General features: G+C 40.2%; 1 protein-coding gene across 1 annotated transcript in view; it reads left to right on the top strand.

Moving 5' to 3' along the window:
• LOC128739159 (uncharacterized) overlaps window positions 1-14996 on the top strand; it is a 247517-nt gene that overhangs the window by 221187 nt on the left and 11334 nt on the right. Inside the window, exons 10-13 of the mRNA XM_053834580.1 lie at window positions 2393-2492; window positions 11415-11819; window positions 12970-13179; window positions 13600-14051. Coding sequence (XP_053690555.1) covers window positions 2393-2492; window positions 11415-11819; window positions 12970-13179; window positions 13600-14051 — 1167 coding nt within the window. The remainder of the gene's footprint in view (window positions 1-2392; window positions 2493-11414; window positions 11820-12969; window positions 13180-13599; window positions 14052-14996) is intronic.

Here is a 14996-nt window from a genome sequence, read left to right on the forward strand (position 1 = left end):
GTGAATTTCCTCAAATCTTTGACCTAGGATTACGCTTTACCGTAGGGTGTCATTCCAAGATTTAGATTTAGACCAGTATAAAATACTAAACGACGCGGAAACTGCAAGATAAGATGTGATAGTCGCACAGTTCGCCTGCGTTCGGGTAATCAGGCATAAACCAATCTACTTTTTGAAACAAAATGGAAATAAAACTCGTGGTCGGTTCCATTGATTATGAAGCCCCATCCGTAAACTCATAATGCCACCATAATCACTAACGATGACCGCAAGCTTTGGATTTTGTGCTAATCTATCCAGCCGCAAAATACACCAGACTACCGTTGTGAAAAAACGGTGTGAGATGAAAAACATTTATAGTTGCCTTCGACACTAGCCAATACAGCAGTAATATTCTTTTATTACGGCCTGTGCGTACCCAAGTAACAATTTGGGTTTTATTCTACTCTTATGATGGTATTAAAGACCAAAATTGGTATTGAAGACCACCATAAGAGTACAATAAAACTCACATTGTTGCTTGGGTAGTTTTAATAGCGACAAAACTTCTTGAATTTTGACAATTGAATTTGGTCGATTTTGGAACGTTGTGTTGATGTAAAACTATTCAGGATAAAACGGCAAATCCTGCTGATGAACATTTAGTATTCAGATATCAAGGATTTGACAACTAGCATGGACGCAGAGAGCTGTCAGAACTATATCATCCACATTAGTAAATCCTTTATTTCAGAACAGTTTAGTTTAGCTACACCTACCCCCATTTAGAAGAATGATATAACAATTCGACAAGAAGACCAAATATTGAATTGCACTTGGGTCCACAATTAGTTCACAGAACCGAAAAATTGAAGTGCTAACTCACAGTGGGGAATCTATTGTAAGGGCTTAGGTTTTCTAAATTAAGATGCAATAAATTATAAGTGAGATGATAGCTTGAAAGATTGAAATAAGGAATAGCTTGGCAAATTAGAAGAAACAAAGCTTTGTGATACGTATAAATCCATCATGGACAGAAGCTTCGAACAGTCTGTTTCAGACAACCCAAGCAGACGATAGCAGTTCAGATAAGCAGGCAATTAACAGAATCTTCCAGAGTAAATCCCTCAATGCCACAATGCCTCATGAAAGCCTCCCCCCGTCCCTTCCAAAAGGGGCAGGAGTCTCAAATCTTGCCTCCAAAAGCCCCACATGCCCATTTGCTTCATTAGTTATCGAGTTATGCAGAAATTTGTATGAGAGCCCTACCCCTTTCAGAGGATGAAAGGGTCTCAAACCATCATAAGAACCTTCCCCAGCCCAAAAAACGCCTGCACACAAATTTTCGAAGCTCTGAAGAGTTTTCTTTCATACACGCTGAATAAATAAGCAGCACATTACCAGGATACATCACTATGAAGGCAATATCGATTGTTGCGGCAAGATTTTTTATGAGTGTGATAAAAAAAGGTTTCACACGACTACCTTGTGGTACCGCTGACGAAACACTGAACAAGGGAAGAGATTTTACCAAAAAAATATTGTTTATTGCAATATCTCCGAATGGTGTTAAGCCATATTTCATAATCAGAATTGATTTCTTTCTTTCAACAGAAAAATTCTTCATGTGAATTCCGATGGCGGGGTAGAAAGTTAAGCATTAATGTACCAAAAATCATTAAAAAAAAACTCCTGGCCCCTACAATCACTACGTCCTACGTCAAGCCCGCATCTTGTCCTTCTGCTCCAGTCTCATTTTCAATAAAAGGTGGATTTTTATCATAATAATTGTCCAATTATAACCAAGTTCTATAAGCTTTATGATTTCATCGGTTGTTGGAGAGCAAAAATGCTAACAAAACTCAAAAATCAAATCATGACTTTTAAATTTGATAAAGTAAAAACTTCCTAATAAAACCAGAGATTTTCCCTTAACAGAATAGATGCAACCCACACTGAAGAATGAACCGCTCTCCATTGTTGATTCTGCATCATGTAGCAAAACAGCCGGATAAGATTACATCATAATGGTCATTGCACATTTCGACCGGAACCTTGCTTGCTCTGCCAGCCAGACCAAGGAAGCGACAGCTTATCTGATTAGATCTCTGAACACGCAAATCTACTCGATATCTTCTAATCCTAGCCGGAAGGAAGCAATGTGCTATCAGTTGAATGAACAAACCGTATCTCAAGCAAACAAGCATCTGCCTGCATATGCAGTACAAAAAGACAGATATGAACCAATTTACCGAAAAAAAAAGTTTCATCCACAGAAACTCCATCTCTCCCGGGTCCCTTCACCCAAACCACCGTACCCACCCCCAGCGATTTCCCCTCAACATGATTGCTGACACAATGTATTAAACAATTTTCTTTCATTCCTCGTCTATTCCTTGCTACGCAAACACAGGAATCGCCTAGCCCATGAATATGGAAATTCAATCGAATTAACAGATCTTTGGGATCGGCTGCAGAATGAAGGACGATGCTGCGGGGTAGCTGGACCACAAGTAAGTATGCAACATTTAGAGTCCGACTCGGCCGACGAACCACCACACGTGCCTAGTGTTCTCCGTTCCGGAACCGGAAACGCTATTATCGTCGTCATCATCAGCACATCGCCATCATCATTGGTAACGCTCGATTTAGAACCAGACAACATCCGTGCCCGCTGGCCGTGCCCGGTTTGATACTAAACCGCTACACAGTAGTACATGGTGGAAGATACAGCAGATTTACATGATAGAAACGTGATGTAGATTCGATGTGCCAAGAGATGCATCGCGTAATTTTGGCTGACGTTTCAATGCAATTTTACAAACGAACGAACAAGAAGCTGAACGACGCGTAATCAACAGCATTCGAAGCGATTGCAACTATTGCCGCCGGAGGGCAATCTGACCGGCCCAGTACGATCAAAAGTTAATGCAATTTTCTATTTTCTAAATGCTAGCCGGTTAGCAAGATACCAGCTGGAAAGCATAGCATGACACAGGGTTTTAGCGTAAAGATTTGACGTAAACGGCAGTGATTAGCATGTCGTAATTTACATATCAATCATCGTTAATCGCATTCCGCAGCTGGGAATATTACCGCTGCGTGTGGTTAGGGAAATTTATAACGGTAGGTAAGACGGCTTGACGGTAACATCATAATCTAAATGGTGATAAAGTGGTCAAGTTTTAAACACTTCTAAAGGGAGAAACAACGATAATCTTTTCTTTCTTTTTGCTTAGGCTGTGTTTTGTTTACAAAGCTAACAAGTTATAAAAGGTTTCTCCAAACGACTACTAACAAAACAAAAATATGGTCTTATACGTTGTTTAGTTTTCAATAAAAAGGTGTACATAAAGTTTGGAAACCATGGTTTTACAGGAGTGGCGTCTTATTGTGACGAAACTGTTGGTAAAATTTTGGTAATCTCCATAATGACGCACTACAAGACAAAAGAGGAAAGAAGGTTGAAATGCTGCCCAAACCTTTGAACATTTTTATTACTAAACTTCTTAGCTAAGTATTTCCCAAAGATGAAGATTAGTTTCCCGAGGGTCCGAGACATCCCCTGACCTTTTAAAGCGAAGACCCTAGCTTGAGCTTGAATTTTTGCTTTAGCCTTTAGCATTTGACCTTGAGTCTTTAGACTTTAGCTTTCAGCCTGTAGCCTTTAGCTTAAAAAATTTATCCTTTGGGCTTCAGACTTACGCGTTTAACCTTTAGACTTTAATCTTTAGCCTTTAGCTTGAGCTTGAACTTTTACCTTAGCCTATAGCGATTAGCCTTTAGCTTTAATCTTTAGCATTTGACTTCAGCCTTTAGCCCTTAGCCTTTACCTTTAGCCAAAATAACAACATGTCAGAAAACCCGGGGACTCACCCCTCAAATGATAGCTTAGGATATCACCACAAAACTTTTATATGGCGTCAACATTAGTTGACGCGATTTAGGGGTCGCACATTTGAGTTTTATGAAAAAATGGCATTTTTAGGAGTAGATTCAAAAAAATTGTATTGCGGATTTTCGGCTTTACAGTCAGTTTTATATTGAACCCCCAAAGGCCAAAACCAAAGGCCGAAACGTCAGGCAGTATAACAAAGCCGTTTTCAATATAAAACTGACTGGAAAGCCGAAAATCCGCAATACAATATATGTACCTCACTCGATCTTAACAGCATTCAAAAAAATATTTTTAGAAATGTTAAAGTAGGTCAAACAAGGTACTTGACTATTTTTTTCACAATCGTTGAGATCTGATACATTCATAAAAAAATTATGGTGGCATGTCTGGAGTCATATTTGGTTACAGAAATTTATTGAATTCGGCAAAATTTTGAAATTTTCGAAATTTCATTTAAATAAACGCAAAACATGGTCTCGAACAGTTTTTTAGACCAACGGCAAAAATTACAAATACTGCAGAAAGACGTCAAAAAGCCGGCGAAAAGGCGTCGAAAAGATAACAATAAGAAAACGAAAAGAAGCCAAAACAGCGACAAAACATGACAAAATTGACAAAAAAAACAAAAAGACGTTTGAAAGCTTTCAAAAAGTCAAAAAGGCGTCGAAACAAAAAAGACGATAAAAACGGCAAAACGGCGTTTGCCAGGAGCAAACGTCAAAAAAGATGCACAGAGGACGAAAATGGCAAAAAGACCCTGAAAAGACGACAGATATACGGCAGAAAAATGACAAAAAGACGCCTTATATGAAGAGAAGACTACAAAGAAATGACAAAAAGACGGTGAGGAGATATCCAAAAGACTGCAAGGCGAAACTTTGACGAAAAGACAACGAAAAGGCGGCGGAAAGCCGATGGAAAAATGACGAAAAAGTGATGACAATTAGGCGAAAAGACGATCACAAATACAATGAAAAAACGCCAAAAAAAAACTCCAGAGGAGCAACAAAAAATGCAAAAAAGGCGATAAAAAACGACACACTAAAAATGATGCAAAAACGTGATGAAGAGACGATAAAAAGACGATAAAATAGTGATGAAAAACGATTAAAAAGATGCTAGAAAGACGACGAAAGAACTACGAGAAGATAGTAAAAATGAAACAATTTTCTTGTCAACAACAAACACGCTGACGAAAAGGTACCAAAAAAATGATGAAAAGACAACAAAAAACGGCTTAAAAACTTAAAAAACAGGACAAAACATGCAAAAAAGATGACGAAAGTAATAACAAACCGTCGAAAATAGCAACAAAAATTGCAAAAAAAAGATGTTAAAAGAAAGTACCTAGCATGAAAATAAGATGGTAAAAAGACAACGAATCCGAAATAAATACAGCAAAAAAAATTACAAAAGATGGCGAAAAACGTCACAAAAACAAGATGATGAAAAGACACCAAAAAACAACAACAAAAACTAAAAAAAGCGTGAAAGGCAACAAAACATGCGAATATACAGAAAAACGACGAAGGAGCGATGACTCTACTAGAATATAATGACGTTGATGATATGGCAGGTCATTTCTGCGACACAATACGCCAGTGGTTGAACGAAAATTTGCCTATCGCTAAAAGGCCAGTTTCCCCTCCATGGTCCAACCCTTGCCTTCGTGAATTGAAACGTGAGCGTAATTTTTGGCAACGCAAACATCGTCTTCGGAAGACTGCACTGAATAAACAAAATTTCAAGCGCTCAAGTGATGCGTATCGTCGGCTGAATGCTATATTGTACAAATCGCACGTTATGCGGGTTCAAATTGATCTCCGCAGAAACCCTAAAGGTTTTTGGAACTTTGTCAATTCGAAACGGAAACATTCCGCCATACCTTCTAATGTGTATCTTGATGAAACCGAAGCTAAAACCACTATGGATCCATGCGAGCTGTTTGCGAAGTTTTTCGTTTCCGTTTTTGCTGACAAATCCGCATCTGATTCCGAGGCTGTCATCGCTTCTGCTGGTGTTCCTGTTGATTTAGTAGACATAAGTACGTTCGAGATAACTCCAGTTATGATTTTGTCAGCTGCTAAAAAACTCCAACGGTCGTGCTGTCCCGGACCTGATGGTGTTCCAGCTGTAGTTTTCGCCCGTTGTGCAGTGGCGCTAGTGGAGCCTTTGTGCCTTATCTTCCATAAATCCTTCGAGCATGGAAAATTTCCGGATATCTGGAAGGAGTCATTTATGTTTCCTGTGTTCAAAAGTGGCGATCGTCGGAATGTACGGAACTATCGTGGTATTACTAGCTTGTCTGCTGCATCCAAGCTGTTTGAAATAGTAGTGAGTAATTTCAACCTCGCCAGAACAAAATGCTATATCTCTACCGACCAACACGGATTTATGCCTGGTCGATCCGTAAGCACGAACCTAATGGATTTCACGTCCACCTGTAATACCTACATGGAACAGAAATCACAGGTTGACGTGATTTATACTGATTTGAAAGCTGCATTCGATCGTATTGACCATAAAATACAGCTGCAGAAAATTTCACGGCTTGGCGCATCTCGGAATTTTACGAAATGGCTCAGTTCCTATTTGTGCGGCAGAATTCTACGTGTGCAGCTCGACTCCTGTTTCTCTTCCCAGTTCACCAACTGCTCTGGTGTCCCTCAAGGCAGCAATATGGGACCTCTCCTGTTTGTGTTATTTTTCAACGGTATTGCGATGCAGCTTGGAGTGGGATGTAAACTGATGTATGCAGATGATCTGAAATTATATTAGGTGATTCGTTCTATAGATGACTGTGTCCGGCTGCAGGGGCTTTTAGATTTGTTTGTAGATTGGTGCAGGAAAAACTGGCTTGTGATCAGCATCCCGAAATGTCAAGTAATGACTTTCCACCGCATTGCCAGTCCAATCGTCTACAACTATCAAATAAAGGAACATGTACTCACTAGAGTTGATGAAGTTACCGACCTGGGGGTACTGCTTGACGCCAAACTCACCTTCAACTTGCATCGCACCACTGCAATAGCAAAAGCTTCTCGACAACTAGGTTTCATCGCTAAAGTCGCTCGTAATTTCAATGATCCACACTGTCTGAAGGCACTATATTGCTCATTAGTACGTCCACTCATTGAAAATGCTTGCTTGGTATGGTGCCCTTATCAGCTGGCATGAAATCTACGCATCGAACGAGTTCAAAAACGTTTTGTTAGGCTTGCGTTGAGAGGTTTACCTTGGCGTGATCCAGCAAATCTACCGCCGTACCCCGATAGATGTCGTCTCCTGAGTCTCCAGACACTCGAGCATCGCAGGAAAGTTCAGCAAGCAGTGTGTGTGGCGAAGATATTAAATGGCGAGATCGATTCACCGACAATCCTGTCTGCCTTAAACATTCGTGCGTCGCAACGCTCACTTCGATCGACCGGATTACTGCAGCCGCGATTCCACCGGACAACCTTTGGATCTTACGAACCAATAACGGCCTGCATTCGAACTTTCTCCGCCGTTGAAACCCTTTTTGAGGTCAACGAACCGTCGTATAAGTTTGTACAAAAATTAAACAGTATAAGATTTTTATGAACATGACTTAGAATATTCAATAAGACATTTTTGTTAGTTGAATTTTAATTAAACAAATAAACAAATAAACAAAAGGCAATAAAATGACATTTCGTCATTTTTGTCTTGCAAACAAACAACGACAAACAAAACGACGTAAAAAAAGATACCAAAAGGGTGACGAAAAGACGTTGAAAAAAAGTCGATGAAATAACAAAAAAAAAGACTAATGCAGCAACGAATAAGACACTAACAACGTCCAAAAAATAGACAAATAATCAACGAAAAATGCCAAACACGGAGTTCGAAAAACGGCGAGCAGACGATGAAAATAACAGGAAAATACGATGAAGACGGCGAAAAGACGCCAAAACAGCGATAAAATTGGCAAACGGACAACAAATACAGGACTGAAAGAACAGTAAAAAACAACATTTTGGTTGCCATTTTTATATGCCAGAAGGGCATTGGATTAAAATGCCACTATGGCAGTTTTATTGACCATCTTTTATGGCAGTTTTAATTGTCTTGACAACAATCGGAATGACAAGAGAGGTGATGAAATGACGGAAAAAAAGGCAAAACGACAACATAAAATCTCGGGTAAATGTTCAAATAGACATAAGTGACAATGCGAGATTCTCTTCGCGTCTCCTCTCTTCCGCTTTTTACGGAGATCCTAATGCATTTTAACACATCAGCTTTGCATAAAACGGTTGCCGGAGTCACTAGTTAGCTAAATGTTTTGAAAATTTCCTTTTCTATGTATGTATGTAGCCGTGAAAGACGGAAGAGAGGAGACGCGAAGAGATTCTCTCATTGTCACTTAGGTCTATTTGAAAATTTACCCCAGAAATGATGAAAAGATGCAAAATAACAGCAAATAAAAATGACAAAAACGGTAAAAAAAAGTCGTAGAAAAAACGTGACGAAAAATGAAAAAACGGCGGTCAACAAATGACGAATAGACGATGAAAATATGATGTAAAGATGGCGAAAAGGCCATGTAAAGATGACAAAAATACGACAGAAAGTTAACGGAAATACGACGAATAGACAAAAAACAAACAGATATAGAATAGATAAAATAAGCACGATGGAAACGTAGCAAATAGACGACTAACAGGCGGTAAAAAACAGCAAAGGTAGGCGAAAAGTTGATGAAACTAAAATAGGAAATATGATAATAGTACGATGAAAAGATGCCGAAAAAGTTACAAAAAATGTCAAGAAAGATAACAAAACAAACAACGAAAAGACTAAAAATAGATGCGGAAAAGACGATGAAGAGATGATTAAATGACAGCAAAACACCGACCATGAATGACAAAGCAGACTAAAAATGAGAACAAAAAGAAGCCATTAAGAGCAAAAAAACTCAAGAAAAGGCTATAAGAAAAACAACAGATCGCTGGAAAGAGCCAAAAAAAACGATGAAAGATGCCACAAAGTACGATGTCAGAAAGAACGAACCACCACGAAAAAACACGAAGAAAAATGAAAGATGAAAAGACGAAAAAACATAGATGAAGGGTGAATGATGAAAGGTCAATAACGATAGTCGAGTTTAATTCAAAAAAAGTACGACCGACCTTCTCGAATTTGAACCAAAACTTGTCAATTTGTTCATTTCAGGTCAGGAAGAAAAAACCCTAAGTTTGTTGCCGATTGGACATTCTTCCGATTAATGGGAGTATGTGCTTCCACTCTTAAAGAAAAGACATCCCAAGTAATAATTCTAAAGTCAGTACGAGTCAAAACACCCTTATAACTAACTATAAAACCATGATAAAACTGTTAATAAAGTAAATTTATTGTGGCTGCTTTTATTTTACCACGATAAAACTAGTTGGCTGCACCGCTCTTGAAATGCTTCATGTTTTGACGTCATTTTAAGCAAAACAAAGCAAGCATAAACAAAACAAAAAATATTGACTAAAATAGGAGAGAGACAGCTAACACATACATACTCTCATTTCTCTCTGAGCTCGTTTGTTGTGAAGTATAGGGGCCTAAAGAAATCCAAAATTTTAGTTGTCACCCGTTAGTTGTATAGAGCTATTAAAACGGTAACACCCGGACCAAACAGATTATTGCTGCTAATATGAAGAATACTAAAGTTCAACACTAAAATCATTTTTTTATGCGAGGCCATATTGCCAGATTCCAGTATTTTGTTTTATCTCGCAAACAAAAAATTATCAAAGCAAAGTGTTTTGCAGAACGAAAGTTATTATCAATCGGTTTGATGTTGAACTAAAATGATTTTGCTATAAATTGACTAACTGAATATAATTATTTTGTTGAAACAACCAGTTTTAATGACGCGTTGATTTTATCCATCTATTATATCAATATACACGATAAAATTTAATGCGCATATACTGCAAACAAACTAATATTGCTCAAAATTTATTAATTATTCCATGGAATACCATAATGGTCGCTATGAACCAAATCGATCAGAATGATCTGACAGTATAACTTTAAGTTTTCTGCTCACGGATCAATTTTCAAGTTCACAAAGCTAACGAACTGATTTAGCTTTTACCAGAGCGAAAAGTAAAAAGCTTTATTAAATTATGGCGGTGGCTGTCAAGCAGAGAAAGCTTAATCGGTTTTATTACTGCTTTCAGCAGAGCGTGATACGACTACTTGATTGAGTTATAATTCTTATAGAGGTTATAAAAACATTCTGAGGAGCGGGTCACTTGGTCAGAAGGCAGTTTTATAGCGGTCATCAGAAAGTTCTGATGGAGCTCAATGTTTTATTAACGGTTTTATGAAATTGGTCATGAAAACCACTATAGGAACGTAATAAAACTTAGAATTGTAACTTGGAATATCTCTGGAAATCTTTTCGGTTTTCGATTTGTGTAAATTGGGCATTTGAGAAACAAAGAAGTTAAACATTTCTTAACATTAATAAAAATATTTTAGAAGTTGGAAGATATGAAAAACTAATATGTGATATTGCAGTATGAGTATTTCCAATCAAAAGATAAAAGTATGCTAGTAAAAAAGTAAAAGTAAAAATTAAGTCTACCCTCTAACATTTTCTTTAGCCCATTAAATTTTCTGCGTCTCTTTATTCAAAATACTCTCATTACCAAGTGTTCCACCAATCGATAATCTTGAATTTCCAATAAACTACCACTGCTTCTGGCTCATCGAAGCGTCGCGAATAGTCAATAGATATGCCACTTGTAATGAGAGTTTGATTACAGGAATCATAAATCTTGCAAGAAAACGTCGACCGACGACTGTTTGCCCACCGGTTGAGTTAAACCCGAACCCGGTTCCCGGTGCGATGCGATACGACATGATATCATGCTACGCTTAAATAACTATTTACCACTGACTGCACTGGCAATGAATCATGAGTCCCAGCTGGCAGTCTTCTCATGTGCATCTTCGAAGGCACCAACCAAGCCCGCTTGGCTATGGCTACAGGCTGGCTGGCTGGCTGGCAGGCTATATGGATGAAACTACACTACCGTTAAATGCAATCTAATATAGCTTAATTACCTTCCTATTGCTTGCATTCTCAGATTTTCAGCTTCACCTGCAATATATGTCGCTGGGTGTTTGCCAGAGTGTGCACAAGGATAAATTTCTTGTGGGGATTTTAAAGTTTCATACAAAATTTTTAAAAATGGAAGAGATTTGAAATATCAAAAATTTAAAAACGTTTGAGCAGTTTCTCTAATGTTGGGGTAGATTAAGCCCGCCTTTGCTGTGTGATCAGTGATTCTGTTACATCCATCCCGGGCTAGACTGGGTCGTCACTGTAATCACGATGATGACGACGATGATAAAATAAAGAGAACAACGTTGTTGCTGGCGGCAGCCCCGAGAAGGATTACTGCTTCGGCTAGTGTTACAAGTGCCTGGGCCGATATAATTAGTGTCGTTTCGCGAAGCTGTAGTGTAATTTAATCATTTTATCTTACCCACCCTTTTCCGCCGCCTCTAGGACTTCCCGATCCACGTGAACCGGACCTATCCGGATTCCTGCTGCGCCTCGGACGTCATCGAGCAGATCAGCATATCGCGGAGACCGCTGGCGTCGGCCGTCGTGTTCCGCGGGGAGGACCTGGACGACCTAGCGGCTGCCTCCGCGGCCGTCGGTCACAATTTCAGTGATATAAACGATGCGTGGAGTCTCATTACGGCACCCAGCAGCAGCATCAGCAGTAGCAGCGTTAGTGGTAGCGGCAGCGGTAGTTTAAGTTCCAGTAGCAGCAGCAGTAGTAGCGGTGCGAGTGGCGGCAGCTTCAGCATTCGCAGCAGTAGCAGCAGTGTGCTCAGCGCAACCGGAGCCGGAAACGACAACGGCCCTGTCAGGACGATCACGGCCTGTCGAGCGGTGTATCCGCAGGTGAGTAGCCGCTATCAAATGGCAGTCGAGTTTACCGCTAGAGTGGAGAGTTCATCGAGTGGATGAAATTCGGCTCCAATGAGTTAACAATTTGGGCAAAATGTATGTCTGTTTAGTTTTAATTTGTTGGCGTTCAACCTGAACGAGTCAAGAAAGTACCAACCTTGATGGGCAAAATCGAAATTAAAAATTAAAAAACGAAACGCAACACTGTCTATTGGATAACTTTCCGTCTATTTTAAGATCTCATGGTCACTGATTGAAACGGTGGCAAACGATAAAAATAAAAAGGTAGTCGCCTGAGCACCGCAAACCAATCCTGTAAAGCTAATTGACTATCCTTTTTTTCTCCTCTTCATCGACACAATGCATAAAGCGCACAAAAAAGTGCACTTTATTTGATTGTCCTCCATTGCCACACCAGCTGTTGGCGAATTCAAAAGAAATAAATTCCCATTTGGCTCACACTTCTTACAGCTAGTCAAACCAGCTGCAAACAAGCAGGAATCCTCTTATCAATTCATCACTCGGCGCAGCACAACTACGGTGGCTTGGCCGCCCGTTTCAAGGTCAACCCGGATGGAGGCAAAACCTGTCACTTCATTCCATTCGATCGAGTAACATTGCAAACGATAGAAAATTGCTTACTCTGTTGGAATTTTCAATTAATTTGATGCAATTGCATTCGGTCTCAACTTGCTGTGCACCACTGCTGGCTGAAGGCAGACATTTGCCACCGCCGCTGCCGCCGGGCGTCGTCGTCGTCGACGACGCCTACAGCCAAGTCTTGTTTCCGGAGTTTAGCGGCACAGTTAGAGTGGAAGAGTAATTTCTAGCCGGAAACCTCGTGAATCCGCTGTCGATTGTCACGACGAGAACCGTTCAGAGTTTTGCCCGCTGGCTGGCGAACTCTGCGAGAACAATGAGCGGTCGGTCGGCGGATTTTCCGCCCGAAGTGATCGGCCGAGGAAAATTTTCAATTTGTGTTTAGCTCTTTCATGGCCTCTCTTCACATGGTCTATTATTCATTGTTTATTAAATTGAATTGTCTGCTTTTGTTTTCGATTACCGTTTGAATAGTTTGAACAAAAAAACTCGCCGAAGTTTCATTTCGAATATGTCCATACTGTCATGATTTTCTATCCGACAGGGATGTGCCGACCGGATCGTATCGTGGCTGCGCCAGACGGCGGACGTCCTATTCGTGCTGGGCTACTGCGTGATAGCGTTTCTGAAGCTGTGCTTCCTTGGCATCCTCCGGTACGAGATCAAAGAGATGATTCAAAAGATCAAACTTCTACAAACCGAAATGGCCGGAGCGATCCTGAATGGGGTGGACGACCAACAGCAAATTCAGCAGGTAAGCGAGTAGAAATTGGGTAGTGATAGAGTTGGACAATGAAGAAGTGTAAATTAGAGAATCGTTTTACATTTTGCGTAGAATAAGCATTTACAGCTTAAAAACTTAATAGTGTATATAAAATATAAGTAATTAGCTAACCCCAAAACTTGATCAAATAAAACGATACACATAGACACATAGGTTTTACGATCTTACTAACCCCTATACTTGATCGTTCGAATCGAATCAAGCACCGCTTCTAATTCCGAGCGATTTGTCGCACTTTTTCTTCGTTTGTTTTTTCTTTCTGCCACGACACCACGCCCGCATAAAACCCGCGCACCCCTATCTGCCTGCCTGGTATCGCTGATGCTTGTCGCTATCTGCAAATCCTCCAAATGCGCGAATATCGCACGAAAAACTCGAACGAAAATCTAGTTTACCCTGTTACAGCAGGTAACGAGTACGTCGATCAACGGCGGAATACACGCCGAGCCGAAGGTCGGCAACCGAGACCGGGAACGGACACGGATAGAGGCCGCCGAAAGCGAACGGGAATCGCTGCTGAACGCACAGCAGCAGCAGCAGCAACAGCTACAGCAGGAACCCACCCCGAAGCTGCTCAAGCATCGGCAGCTGTACACGTGCATCAACGAGCAGCACCTGTGCAGTGGGAGTGGGAACGGTGGCGGAGGAACTGGCAGCGGCGGCGGCGGCGGAGGTGGCGGCGCCGTAGGCGGTTGTGAGTCCGACACGAACTCCAACTGTGCGCTGCTGGTTGAAGATAACAGTTCAGCGCTGCTGTCTTCCACGGCGGGCGCCAACAAGACAATAAACGGTAACAACAACTACGAACTGAGCGAGTTCGACAGTAAGGCGCCCACTTACAGGTGAGTGTTTTCTTTAGAAGTAAGGTGATTTGACTTTAAGTTGTATAGTCCAACGATTCCGTTGTAAATGTTTAAGAATATTTCAGTCAATGAATATAAAACCATGATTTCCGCTAATAATGCTCTGGTTTGGTGCATTTCGACTCGACGTTAATAAAAGTGGTATTTTTTAGAGAATTTAGTGGGACGAATTTAGAAAAACCATTTAAGAAGGGAAAGAATATTTTACAAATTGCTCGATGCCTTTATTATCGACGAAGAAATTTGTCATTGCAAGACTAAGCGCCTCCATCGAAATCAAATCAATGGAGTTGCACGGTTATTTACCATTAAGAGCTTTATTTTTGGATGTAAACGAACATAATACATACTATGTTTGTAATTTCTTAGTAAGTCGTTATACAGAATTTGACTTTCATGATTAGAATCTAAGTGACATTCTAATTTTAGAAAGGGAGGAAGTCTCTGATGCGAAAGATGATTAAGGGGCCCTACACTGGAAGGTCGAAAAAGGTCGGATTTTCGAGATTTTTTCGGATGTTGGAATTGAAGCTAAGTGTGGGGGTATTTTGTTTATTAGTTAAGGTATGATTAAAGATGTGTTTTGTATATTTTAAAACAAAAGCTCTTTTTTAACAAAAATCGGGAATCGGGCTCATCAAAAATTGAAAAATTGCGTAAAAATTTATATCATTCATTTATACATAGTGAAAAAAATTCAACCTAATCGGCCCGCGCTTTCGGTTGGCACCCGAATGTTTTACGCACTAAACTACTGGAAATACTGGAAAAAAGAAAAACAAACGCGATGGTGGTGTTGATGACGAGACTTGCCGCAGCGACTGTCGGCAACGCACTGCTTGTTTCTATTGCACTAACCGAGTAGATAACAGTATGTCTTCCAGGCAGTAAAAACAAAGAGCAGTCATACAAAAATAATATCGT

Source organism: Sabethes cyaneus, chromosome 3 (genome assembly GCF_943734655.1).
Source record: "Sabethes cyaneus chromosome 3, idSabCyanKW18_F2, whole genome shotgun sequence".
Lineage (NCBI taxonomy): Eukaryota > Metazoa > Arthropoda > Insecta > Diptera > Culicidae > Sabethes > Sabethes cyaneus.